We start from the raw sequence: 13,594 nt of genomic DNA on the forward strand, positions 1-13,594 counted from the left end.
TATTGAGGTAGAGTTGCTATAGTTACATCATCTAAAATTGCTAAAAAAAAAACCCAAAAATTCCTTCAATGTTACTGGGAATATAAAGTGTGACAATGTGTGAAAAGGTATGCTGAAAACAATATAGAAACTAATGTTTGTTATATAATGCATTATATAAATATAAAAATTGCATGAAAAACATGAAATCCAGGAATTAGAACTATCATACATGGATCTAAATTTTCTCCTTGCTTGGTATGCTAGTATTAGAAGAGAAAACAAACTTAGGAGGCAGTTCCTTGGGTCAGATTATAATTTATCATGATGTTAAAATACTGTTTGATAACAGAGTAAAATAAATGTATGTAACTGGTAATTAAATGCATTATACTAGTACCCATTCCATCCAACTTGTCAGCATAATCTTCACCAGAAAATGAAAGAACTTCCTAGCACCAGGAGGCTGCCAAATAGAATGCAATCAGTGGCTTTATTAAATGACGCCAGTGAGGAGATGACTCAGGCATAGTGCAAAGGCAAAGAAAAGGCTTTAAATTTTTCAACAGACAAATGTACCTTTATTTCAGTTTAATAAAATAAGAGACAAATCAATAATTAAAAGGTACTTGACAAACTAATTTAACTACATAATGAGGGTAATCAAAGGCAGCATTTTGGAATATCAAAATGTAGGAAGTGTGAATTTAATGCAAAAAAGAAAAATTATCGAAGCTAAGGTTAATTTAAAAATACAAATGCAATATTTAGGAAAAATATCACACAATTTTTCTTCTTCATTCAAAGCTTTGGACCAGAAATGTGAATGATGAAGTTTCAATTTGATGACTCAATTTGATGATTCAATTTCTCTGCCTTGAATCTTTGACCACTTTTTTTTCGACTCTCTATGCTTTAATTTTCTCAGCTGTTTAATAGGACAGTAAGCTGGGCCACTTGTTTCAAGATTTCAGAATTTTAAAGAAAAATACTGTGAATGAAATGAAAAATGAACAGGAGTCCCCAATTTTCTACACAATCAAATTGGGATAAAGTATTTCAGAAGAAAATAACTATTTCCATCATCATTATTATACTAAAGGAGGATATCTTATAACAAAACTGTAATCTCAGAATAAAGAAACAATAATTTAAATTTGCTTTATTTCTACGTTTATTTAACCTCCGTTTCTTGTATGAATTTTCCAAGCTTCCCTTTAATTACTGAACAATGAACACTTTGCATATTGACTCATGTTTTAGAACATTTTTAGGACCCTCTACATTTCTAGATCTAGGGATCAACTTTTCTTTTATGCACTCTATCTTATTAGTACAGAGCATGAATTCAGATGTACGTGTTTAGCATTAGGGGTTGAAAGAAAGAATACTTCTTTCTATGTGACTACTTTCATATTAGTTTTTTTGTGAGATGACTATTGTACAATCTTTTCATAATTTCAGCACTGATGAGGAGAACATCAAAACTCATGATGGTATCTCCAGTAACTTTCTTCTCATTTTCCTCTTTCAGTAATATTATTGGAAACTTATATTCTATTAATAAAAAGATGAAAGCTCTAGACCATAGAAGATTTATAAATTCCACATATAGTAAAGCACTTAGTGTATAATAAAAAACCAAAGATAAACATAGTTCTGAGCATTATTTCGTATTGCTGAAATAGGGTTACCTTCCTATTCTATACTATTTAATCCTGTTTCCTAGTGACATACAAAAGACTTTAACAGAATCTATCCTACTCAGATTTTTTTAAAAAAAAAAAAAAAAAAACACAGTATCCTAATTGTTCAAAGGAGAAAGTCTAACACTTGTGTAGTTTAGTTTTATATTATGCATGGTTATTTGGGTCCACAGAGGATAAAAAGAGTACCACAGATTGAATGGGTGGGGGGAGTAAGAAAACATAGAAACATAGGCTAAACATCAAGAGTTTGCTTTCTGCTTCCAGATAATGGAGATCAGGTGAGAACTGCCACACAGATATCTTACAGAATCCTGCTCACTCATAAGCCAGTGTCCTTCATTTCCACACTCGTGCTTGTGGAGCATTATAGGTGTGTAGTTCTGGTATGACTTATCTTTCTGATGCAGTATGTGTGTGTGCATATATATGTGTATATATGCATACATCTATTAATGTTATTAAACATTCTACAGGTTTTATCTTAAAGAACACATGTTTTACAATGCCTAACACTTGATTCAAATAAAGGGCAGCTGAGAGAAAAACTTCCAAAACTTTATGATCCTTATCCAATTAGGATCATGCCAATTCCTTGGCTCAGAAAAGTATAAATATACTATGCTAATTACCTACACTACTCTAACTAAAACTTTAATTATATAAATGATGGGCATTCTGATGGTAGAAGCAATGTACAGACTTAAACAATGAGGGGTAGAAATACCATGAAAGTGCAGCAAACTTGGTGAAAAGCAGAAGATAGCAAGGAAGTGACTAGAAACCAAAGAATTAATTTTTAGGTCTGTTTCTGATACTTCTTTGTTGTGTGTGAGCATTAGAAGTTTTCTATTGAGCCTAAATATCCAGGCACATTGCACACAACTTAACAAGTTACAGAAAAGTCTCCAGAGTTTGAGTAGGCAGCCTTACTGCACACACCTTGACAATGTATGCCTCTGCTCTTGCTCTAAGAACTCTGCAATCATCAAAATTGCCTAGTTAAGCATCTCTCTAAGGCCTTGTCCTACAGAGGCAGATAACTTGCACCAAATGCTAGATTTAAAGGTTACATGGTCTCACAATAAATTCTACTAGATTTTGGTTTTCTTTGTCTTTTCAGGTAGGCACAGAAAAAATTTTTTAGCTATTTTTTCTTCATCTACTTAAGGTTATTAGCCATTTTGGGCTGTCAATATTTAATGAACAAAATGATCTTATATGCAGTAATTGAAATAGATATTTTTCATTATCATTTATAGTGTTCAATTTCATAGTACACTTGCTAAAATAAAACTAGAATGTCAAAAAGAAGGTTAATATGCTCTCTGAAATGATGACAGAAATTCTAACAATGTCCCAGATTTTAACATTATGCATTATATACTAGTACAGAACTATTGCCAAGCAAACTATATTAAAAATGTAACAATTATGTTCCAATTATTTTGAGAAAACCTGGTTTATAATTATTTACACATATTCTTGAGACACACTTGTGATATATATTCGTTGTTACTATCTTCTGTATTCTACTTGTATAAAACCTTGGGTCAATGCCATTAAGTGATTACCCTGAGTTCTTATGTGGCCTTTTGTTAGCCAAACATTTCATTTCACATACCCTTTACAACAGTCAGGAAAATATTTTCAATCTTAAACTTGTTCATAAACCTGAATTGTCTGCCAACTTTTCAATATTTTCTACATCTCCCAAATATTTTGTGTGCCCGTTCCTCCTCATTTTCAGTTGCCTTGCCATAGTGAAGAAAAAAAAAACATGTCAACTCTTTGTGTATTATACATCTTTCTTAGTGAAAAATTAAAAATTAAAGCTTTCCACCAACACTCTGTCCACACATACTCAGAGATACCCATGCAATTCAAAATTGGATTACTAGAGAATGTAAATGACGGTGGCAATCTCATAGCAAAAATTTTTAAATACAAAACTTATAAACATAGAGAATGATATCCATGTTGCATGATGATGCATAAATGTGCTTCTATTACCATAATAAAATGTTTTGAAATTATTTTTAAAGTATGCACATATGATTGTAATTAAAATGCTCTGTAGCATTGTAAATCCAAAGTAATTTAGAGAATAACCTTCATTGCTTTTACTGGAAAGCTAACATCTGTCTGTTATTAAAGTTATGCAGAGCAAAGAACTCAATTAATTTTATTCCAGTGCTGGCTCAACTATGTACTCATTATTGAAGATTCTGATGTTAAAATCAATTACAATCGTATAACAAACTTCCCGTAATTTTTCTACAGCTTAGTTTATGTAATTCCCCTTTCATTTTCATCCACAGAACTACTATTTAAACAGGAAGATACAAAAAATGAAACTCTAGGTTTCTTACTTACACAATTATTCAGATCAAAGAGAGTAGACCATTGCTTCTGCTGCTGCTCATGTTATGCAAGCTCTTCCAATCCACACCTAATTTGCAAGCTCTTCCAATCCACACCTAATTTGCTCTCTGGCTACTGCAGAAATCTCTAATAACCATGTTATCACCCAATTTGATGCCCTGGTAGAAGTTTATATTATTCAACTTGATTGTGGAAGTTGATGGCCTTGTTTAACTCCCCAATGTCTTCTAAAAGACATCCCTTCCTAGACTACTAAAACACCTGTCTTCTATATTCTTTTCTTTTGTTAAGACTGACTTTGCAAATTCTTTTCAACCACAACCTAGATGTAGGTATTATTCTCATTGTGTGAAAAAATTAAGACATAACAGGGATTATGCTAAGATTTGCTATTTTTTCTGGGTATGCCTCCGTGTGTGTGTGTGTGTGTGTGTGTGTGTGTGTGTGTATGTGGCTTTTTTTTTTCTGTGCATATTTATCTACTCTTTTTCTTACAAGGGTGAATTACATTTCTTGACAACAGACCTATAGTTCTTTGCAGACAGCCATCATCATGCAGAAATGGATTACTTTTTCATATTTCGTTTTTGTTGCTTTCCTTTTGTAATGAAGAGAATGTAAGTGTCTGGTTTTGGAAAAACAGATCTCTAATGTTCACATCAGCACTAGAGCAAAAGTACTAAGTCTTACAACATGAATACATACGTTTGTTTAAAAATAAAAACAAAATAAGTCTTTTTAGCTGATCACAGATCCAGAATGGGCTTCCTTTTGCTCTAAAAGCTAAGAGCCTGAGATTAAACAGGAGGGGAAATTGTAAGAGATGAGAACAAGAGCAACATCATGGATAAGAGAATAAATTAGGGAAGGTTGATAAAACTACACCTATGTACTGTAAAAAACAGTACCTTGAAATAATGAAAAGATAAATAGATCTGAAAATTAAATGCAAATGCTGTTGATTGTTAGTTGATGACAACCCAGGAGGAGGTTTCTTCTCTGAGTCATATGGAATTTTCTTCTTATTGTCATTTTTAGCACATTGGTAACTAAGAAGCTGTTTGACAGAATACTTGTGAAGTCTGCAAATGATTCAACACCCAAAGGGATTGCTAATATGCTTTCTGACAGAATCAGGATTTGAAATTTTGTAGCAGGTCGTGGTAAACTTAAAAAAAATTACACTTAATAAGAATAAACACAAATATTAGTTTTATTTCAAAAAGTGAATTACATTGGCCTAGAATTTGTTATATTCCAATTTATGTACAGTTTCTGTTGAAAAATAAAACAAATAAATAGAGATAAAGTTTTAGTTGACCAGAGAGCCATAATGTACACCCACAGAGGTAAGATTAATAGAAAAAGTAAGATATTCTAATCTGCCATGGATTTTGTAGAAGTGGAAATGAGAAAGAACAGGCAAATGTAGTGGCAATTAATTTGTACTTTAATAAATGCAGCTTTCCTGAAGATCAGAGAGTAAAACAGCTCCACTGGTCAGCCTTATAGAGCATGTAATGGTAACACACACCTCTAATCCCACACTAGTTTGCCATAGAAACCGGGTGGTGTTTGCCTTTAATCCCAGTGATGCACACCTTTAATCCTAGCCCTAGAGAGGATTATAAAACAGGAGGAGACAGCCCTCAGTCCCAGTCTCATTCTGAGAATCCTGGAGGCAGGGCTGCTATTTTCTGCCTGAGATCAAGGTAAAAGCCAATGGCTGGCTGCTTTGCTTTTCTGGTCTTCAGGTTGAGCCCCACTTTTTATCTCTGAGCTTTTATTAAACATGCTTCAGGAGCAACCACCATTCTGGATGGGATAATCATTAAGGAAAGGTTGAGAAAATTTTATATATATGTATATATATATGTGTGTGTGTGTGTGTGTGTGTGTGTGTATTGTGAAGATATACCATGAAAATATGGACAAATTCACAAGAGTTTAAATATTTGAATTACTACTATAAAGAAGTGGGGCATCTCAGATTCTATATTGTCTCTAGCATGGACCTGAAAACTTACAAGATGGCAGATCTCATTATAGAAAGGGTGACATATTTTTAGTGATAGGAACTTAGGAACTTGTAATGGAAGGACTTCCATATTACCACTGCCCCATTATGAAAGTAGATTAAATTGGATGATCTTCTAAGATCTCTTCCAACAAATAAGATTCCACATTTCTATGAAACAATCAGTAATCCAAGTCATGGAACAATCACCAATGCAATATTTCCTACCATTTTACATTCTCTTACTTATTCTAAATTTTAGTTTGAATGGTAGATAATCAAAATTCCCAACTGTCCTAGTATTATAAAATACAATTTGGAGTTCACTTAATACTCATAATTATTGAACTAACTGAGATACACGTTTGTATGTTTGCATATTTGTAACATAGCTAGTTGGATTTATGATTACAGTTTATGTCAGTTGAAGAGTAGAAGGAGAGAGAATATGACCAAGGAAGTCAGGAACACGAGGGTTTGATCCACCCACTGAGACAGTGTGCCTGAACTAATAGGAGCTCACCAAATCCAGCTGGACTGGGACTGAAGGTGCATGGGATCAAATTGAACCCTCTGAATGTTTCTGACAATTGGGGAAGACTGAGAAGACAATAATAATGGCACTGGGATTTGTCTCTATGGCATGTACTGGCTTTTTGGGATCCTAGTCTATTTGGATGAATACCTTCCTAAGCCTGGATGGAGCAGGGAAGACCTTAGACTTCCCACATGGCAGGGTACCCTGCCCTCTCTTAGGACTGGAGGGGGAGGGGAAGAGGATGAGCAAGAGAGCAGGAGGGAAGCAGGTGGAGGGGAGGAAGTGGAAATTTTGATTCCTAGTATTAGTAAAGTAATAAAAAAAGAGACTACTCATTTCCTCATATGAAGCTAGGGAACAAAATTCACATCAGCAGATTGAGCTAAAAAGCTATATGTTATACTATATAACCCCTTACCTCACTATATTATGATATGCATACAGACAAGTAATTGTGAACATATGTGTGTACATGTATAGTACATGAAGAAATACATGCATATATACATGAATGATATAACAATAAAGGTGAAGAAAACAAGACAGAGTGAGGCAATGTCAAAGCCATTTGAAATAGAGCATGAAGTGCAAGATTAGCAAGCTATTGGCAGGTGTTCAGGTGATAATTAACATTTGTTTGTCAACAAAAGGAAAAATTCAAAAAGAACAGAAAAATGAAAGAAAAACTCATGGCTTTAGTGACAAAAATTTCAATAGCAAAGTAGAAGCAGAAGGAAGTACAACCATAGGGTTATAGAAATAGAATATAATATAACATAGTGTTTTTTAAAATTTTCCTAAGAATCATGGTTCTTGTTGTTCATTAGTATTTGAAGATTAGTACATTCAGTTCTCTTACAGACAGCCTAGAAAATACAAATAATATCCATTTTCTTTCTCCTTTTTTCTTCTTCATGCAGCACATATTTATTTTAATGAGTACATGGCTTTTTAAATGATAGTTGTAAAACAAAATAGCACCATTTGCATATCAGAGTAATCAGTACTACCAGCTTGAATTTTGTCCAGAACAGAAATGGTGCTAAAGAGAATCTGTCTCATGTTGATCAGTTCAAAATCTGAAACTGCAGCTTTATAAGTCTGCAAAAAAAAAATGATTTAAAAAAACGCTACTTGCATGACGTGCTAAAATGGGGGAAAGGTCTGGTTTAATAGCATGAAGTCAAAAATAAGCCAAGTTAGTTTTGCAGCCCACAGGAATATGACTTTATCTTCTTATGACCTGGGACTTGATTAACTCCCTGCAATCTGATGATAGTATTTCCCAGTCTACTGAAAGTCTTCTGGTAGCTCCAGCAATGTGATCCAAGACAGTAACTCATATTTTCCTATTTGAATGACATATTTCCCAAAATTCTTTTCTTGATATTTTTTTCTAATTTTCCATTCTTAGACTCTTTAATCTAATGATCTTTCAATTCTATCAACCTAATTATTACTTTTGTATGTACAGATTAAAAATTAGGTAATTATCATCATCTACCTCTTTCTTAAGAGAAACACCATAGGTTGTACTATCTAGCAGGTAACTCTAGCTGTACTCTGTTTGATCTTCAAATCAGAGGAGATAAATAATTTTTAATTGAACTAAGATACTTCCTCACAAGTTACTGCCACTCCTCTCCTTTTTATAAACAAACAAACAAACAGGAGAAAAATATAGATACATAGCAAGCGATTCAGGCACAGGACTATATTGTATCTTCTCTGTGTACCTAAAAAAAGAGTACTGCTAAATAATGCTCCCTAATGCCAGCTAAAATTATTCTACTTCAGGTTCTTCATGCTTGGGCAATTGCAATAAGAAAACGATTAGTTCCTACTACTTTAGTTTTTTCTTCCATCTATTTTCTTCACATTTCTCAGATCATTTTTTTAAAACAACTAATATTCTTCTAATACTGAAAATCATTGCCTCCCACCCAAACAATGATCATACAATGCACACACATTAAAGATCCTTATGATAATTTACTAGATGTATGGAAGAAACTGAACTGTATTAGAGCATACAGTAGGGTTTAAAATCTGTTTGTTGTTGTTACCACAACAGAATATAACATTTTTAACAATTGCTATTCGGGAGAAAATTATTTCTCATAGTTCTGGAGGCTGAGAAGTTCTGGAGGTCAAGATCAATGCAGTGATAGTTTATAGATATGGTTGAGGATTCTCTGTGCCTCCAAGATGACACGATACTACTTTGTCTTCCAGCAGAATCAGTGTCCACACATGATAGACAAGCAAAAGGAAGGAACCAACTCTTTAGACTATTGTTGGGGCCTGAATCTTATCCATAAATAGTCACTGTCATAACTTAATCACCTTATAAAGATACCACATTTGAATACCGGCTTCACATTGTTAATAAAGTTTCTGCACAGCAAATTTGGGGAACATTCAGAAAATAGCAGTGGTGAAACAAGGATAAATTGAAATATAATCCTATCTCAAGTTCTGTGACATTTTTAAAGGATTGTCCTGAAACGCAGGGTTCATAGTAGTCTTTAAATATTAAAAACAATCATTTATACCAATATAACATTTCCCACATCTTAAAATGTAACAATCACCCAATCATACTGTAACCAATATGCAAGGAAGCCATAATTATCATCTAGACTTTGAAACTACATTTAGGTGATAACTCTGCAAAATAGAGGAATACTGCATTAATGATAGCAAATTAGAAGCAGTCTGTAGCATTGGTCAGTGTGAGACACAGCATCACAGTTTTCTTATTTCCAACCTAATCCTTTATTCAATAGATGAAAAAAATCAATAAGCAGATTGCCTTTTTTGATGTGCTGTTTTGACATAAGGTGTTCATAGCACAAGATGCATAAATTTATAAACAAATTTTCAAGAAAAATTTACAATTTTTAAAAAGCGAAGTAGAGAAGAAAGATGGGATAGAAAATAGACATACTGGAAGACTAACAGGGACAGTACGCTGTGAGTACTAATTCAGTAATGAGATGAGTGATGGTGTTTGATAAGCAAATTGAAATCATCAAAATCTAAAGAAATTCAAATCTGTGAACTACAGAAACTTAGAGAGACTAGAATCAAGCGAATAAAACACTGGTCTATTTGCAAAAATATTGATTTGTAGAACTAAAATACTCTCATTGGTAAAAATGAAAGCAAACATGAGAAAAAATGACATGATAATTCCAGCATTAATTATATAAAATCTAACACCGCAATGCAGGGGTTTTCTCTCAAGAAAGGAGGGCAGGAACTTTTCCAAAGACAAGAGAGAGAATGACACTGAGCAATGCTGTCACATAGTAAGGAATACTTCAAACCTAAAATCCAAAATCAATTTGATTTAAGCAATTACATTTTGCAGAAGAATTAGCAACCAGAGGGATTTCATCATATAGTGTATGTTTAAAAAGAAAAAAAAGGGAGGATTGAAGACAAATGCTTTAAGATAAATAATAGTTAACAATGAAGAAATATTAACCCTATTATGGCTCAGAGCTATCTAGGACTAGATCACCTGACTGCTCTTCTTAAGAACAATATATTTATTGCTAGGAAAGAGGTTCATTCTTGATATTGAATGATAGAAATATGGAAACAAAGGAGTTCTCTTTTTCATGCTACTCTAATCCAGAGTTGCTGATTTTATATTGTGGTTCCTAACGTTTTAGAGTTTAGGTAGGTAGAACTGAGTAACACAGAAACTTCTAAGCACTCTATTTGATGACATGTGAATAGGCATATGAAGGATACCTGAACCAAGTGTTCTGTAGAGTAGAAAACAATTCACAAATAAACACCAGAGAAGATATATTGTCACTTAAATTTACATAGTCATCGGTAACCTGCAAAGTAACTAATTTCACACATCTTTCCTCTGTAAAAAGATTTTTAGTTCCGCTGGCACTAATCTTTGCAAGCTTGTCAAATGCTTAAAATGAATTTACCAGAAGAAGTATCATCTGGCCAAACTAATCATAGGCACTCGTCAGCTACTTTACTGAAAATCATCAGTAGAAATGACCAAAGGAAGGGAGTTTTTAAAAGGCAGCAAATTCAACAGAAGTACTACTTTAGTACAAAGTTAGTAATTAATCTCCATGAAGGCAGACATCAGTGTTACAAATAACACAATTTGTCATTAAGATCTAGTACAGAGCTATTCTTACTGCCATCAGAATCAAGAAAGAATTTTACCAACAGAGAACAGAACACTTCAGCTCTTTGAGGAAAAAAAATAAGTACAGTTGTTCATGAATTTTGGACAAATAGAGTTCAGGGAATTTTTAAAAATATTTTTCCTCATTTTACTTAAGTGGTCAAATGGCATATTATATTTTACATTTTATAAAATGTCAGGCAATACAGAGCTATGGCCCACCTATTGTGATAATATTTTAATGCTGATGTGAAATGCCAAGTTTATTATGTACTGGAGGAACAGCATTTGGTATTCATGATCATGGAAATGCAAATGGTATTTCCTTCAGTACTTACTTCTGAGGTCATAAAGCCTTATAAAATATTTGTTACAGCATTTGTTAATCTATTTAAAGTAGGTTCACAATCAAATACATATGTGTCTTAGACAGTAGGAGGGATAAAAACTGTGATAATTGTTACTATAATCTTCTGGCTGGATATCTTCTGAAAACTTAAGATTATACCCTCCTTTTTATTCTCAATCCTTGTGTTCCACAGCCGCCTATGATCTTCCTTTCCCCCTTTCCTTTACAGAAAAGCACGGCAGCAAGAAGAGTTATGAGTTATTTCTGTCATAGTCTTTACTAAGTTAGTATTCTCTAAGGAGAGACTAGCCATACCATGTTACCAACAAATGTCAGGTGGAACTACTTCAAGTACTTCACCTTCTTAAATATTTTAAGGTGTCCACTCTGATTTAGAATTTAGAATGAATGACCAGTCAAAAACAATGAACACAATTAACAATGGAACACAGTATATCATAGTTTTATTAACAGTTCTTTATAGACCCAAACTCTTAAAAAATATAACCCTAAGAATTGGATTTCTGAAGAATTTCATACAATGTATTATTTAAAACTTTAATGTTTAATGGGAAAACAGGTTTAGAGGCATCAAAAAATTAATTTTAAGTACATCTTTTCCATTAATATCTAGGACAACTAAAATATATTAGCCTAGCTCTTCACATAACTAAGTCCTAAAGGATGATTAACAAACTGTAGAACATTCCTTCATCAAACACAGGGTAACATATTCCAAAGGTGATGTAATTTCACTCCTTTTTCTTTCATAATCTTCGGTTATTATTTCAAAATGTAGCAACTCCACTGGGCCATTATCCCAGCTTTTCAACTTCAGTTTTCAGTATGTTAGAAAGTTAAAAGACAGACCTCTGACTACCTGTGGAAACTTTACATAAGCCACACTACCTTATCAAGTTCAAGATTCATCTCAAAAAGGGGGTGAAAAAACATACTTTACCTCACAGAGTTTGTGTGAAATACAAAGTACACAATACACACAAAACCACACTTATCAGCTGCCTACTCTGCTAAATTCTTAATAAATGAAGTGCCTTTGTATTGCTTGACCCTGTAGTTTTAATTTACTACTCTGTTTATTTCCCATTCTCACTTAAAACAAAGATATACAAATACATATCCTCATATGGTAGCAACTTGTCTAAGAAAGACACATGTCTAGGGACAGTAGTCCAAATATGCTATGCATTATAATAGTTTCACAGAGAAAATTAAATGCCCACATAGCTGTAGCTATGTTCAAGCACTGTGGTGGCCTTCATGGATGGTAAAAATGAAAGTCCAATGGAAGATGTTACACTTCCATTTGTTGTATGCAGGGAAACCCTATGTGAAGAGAATGAAAATCTACCTGATTAGATTTCAGTTTGCAACATATTAGAGGGAATCTAAGGGAAAATAATACAGACAGGCATATAGAGGTATATTGTGGGAATAATGAACAGAATCCCATTCAGTTCATCTGTAGAACACAGACCATAGTTAATAACTACAACAGACATTTTATAACCCAGCGACTTGGTTTCAGAACAATGGCTTTGGAATTTGATTGTTAAATAGCATCATGATCAGTTTTATGCATAATGGGAGCCCCATATGATATTTGTGTTGACTCATTTAAGCTCTTTATTGTCTAAAGTATACTTTTAGATGTTTTGTTTTTTTACTGTGATTTTTTTCCAAGCAGTGCATTCTGAATGCGGGGGGGAGGGGGGGGAGAGCTATGTGTTACTTTTTAATGATTTAGTGAACTACAATGTTTGAAAAGGAAAGTGCTAGATAGAGAGGTTTCTTCAAGCAATGATGATATCCAAGTTATTTGCCCTTTTATAAATCTAAACTCAAAGAATACATCTGATTGTCAGTTCTGTTCCTAAGCAACATCAACAAAAGGTAAAATGTCATCTGTACTGGTCCCTTTACTGCAAACCACAAAAGAAATCTCAAGAAATAGCAACAAAAAAATTTTGATTGACTCATTGCACTACATGAGACAATAAAGAAGAGGAAAAGCCAGAGTTAAAATGAATTCAGGTCAAGAAAAAAGGAAAATGTTTACATTATATTTGTTTTCCAAAAAAATCAGATTCTCCACAAGTTCAATTAATTTTTTCTTAATTTGAAAAATACAAGTGGACCTTGTATTCATTAAACCAATAGTAAAGTGTTGCTATATATCACAGAAACAAAATTTCCCTAAGTACAACAACCCTATCTAATTAAATGAGGTGACATGATGGACAGAAGAGGAACTATGAGGTGACATGTATAAAAGTAAGAAGAACTAGGTCTACATAAAAGAAAAAAAGATACTAAGAGAGATAATAAAGTTGGCTCCATTTAAAGTCATTATGACATGACCAAAAACAAAGTAGCAATCATGTAACTTACAGGGGAAAAAGAAATCTTTTGAGAAAGAACGCTTCCT

The 13,594-nt window shown here is 33.3% G+C and overlaps 1 protein-coding gene across 3 annotated transcripts in view; it reads right to left on the reverse strand.

The window, feature by feature from the left end:
- Diaph2 (diaphanous related formin 2) overlaps positions 1-13,594 on the reverse strand; it is a 703,438-nt gene that overhangs the window by 293,790 nt on the left and 396,054 nt on the right. For 2 of the 3 annotated variants that reach the window (XM_057758988.1, XM_057758987.1), the window contains one exon: positions 7,679-7,726. The exons of the other annotated variant lie outside the window; for it this stretch is intronic. In XM_057758988.1, coding sequence (XP_057614971.1) covers positions 7,719-7,726 — 8 coding nt within the window. In that variant the 3' untranslated portion in view covers positions 7,679-7,718. Of the gene's footprint in view, positions 1-7,678; positions 7,727-13,594 lie in introns of those variants that run through there. 3 annotated transcript variants of the gene reach the window in all.

Source organism: Chionomys nivalis, chromosome X (genome assembly GCF_950005125.1).
Source record: "Chionomys nivalis chromosome X, mChiNiv1.1, whole genome shotgun sequence".
Lineage (NCBI taxonomy): Eukaryota > Metazoa > Chordata > Mammalia > Rodentia > Cricetidae > Chionomys > Chionomys nivalis.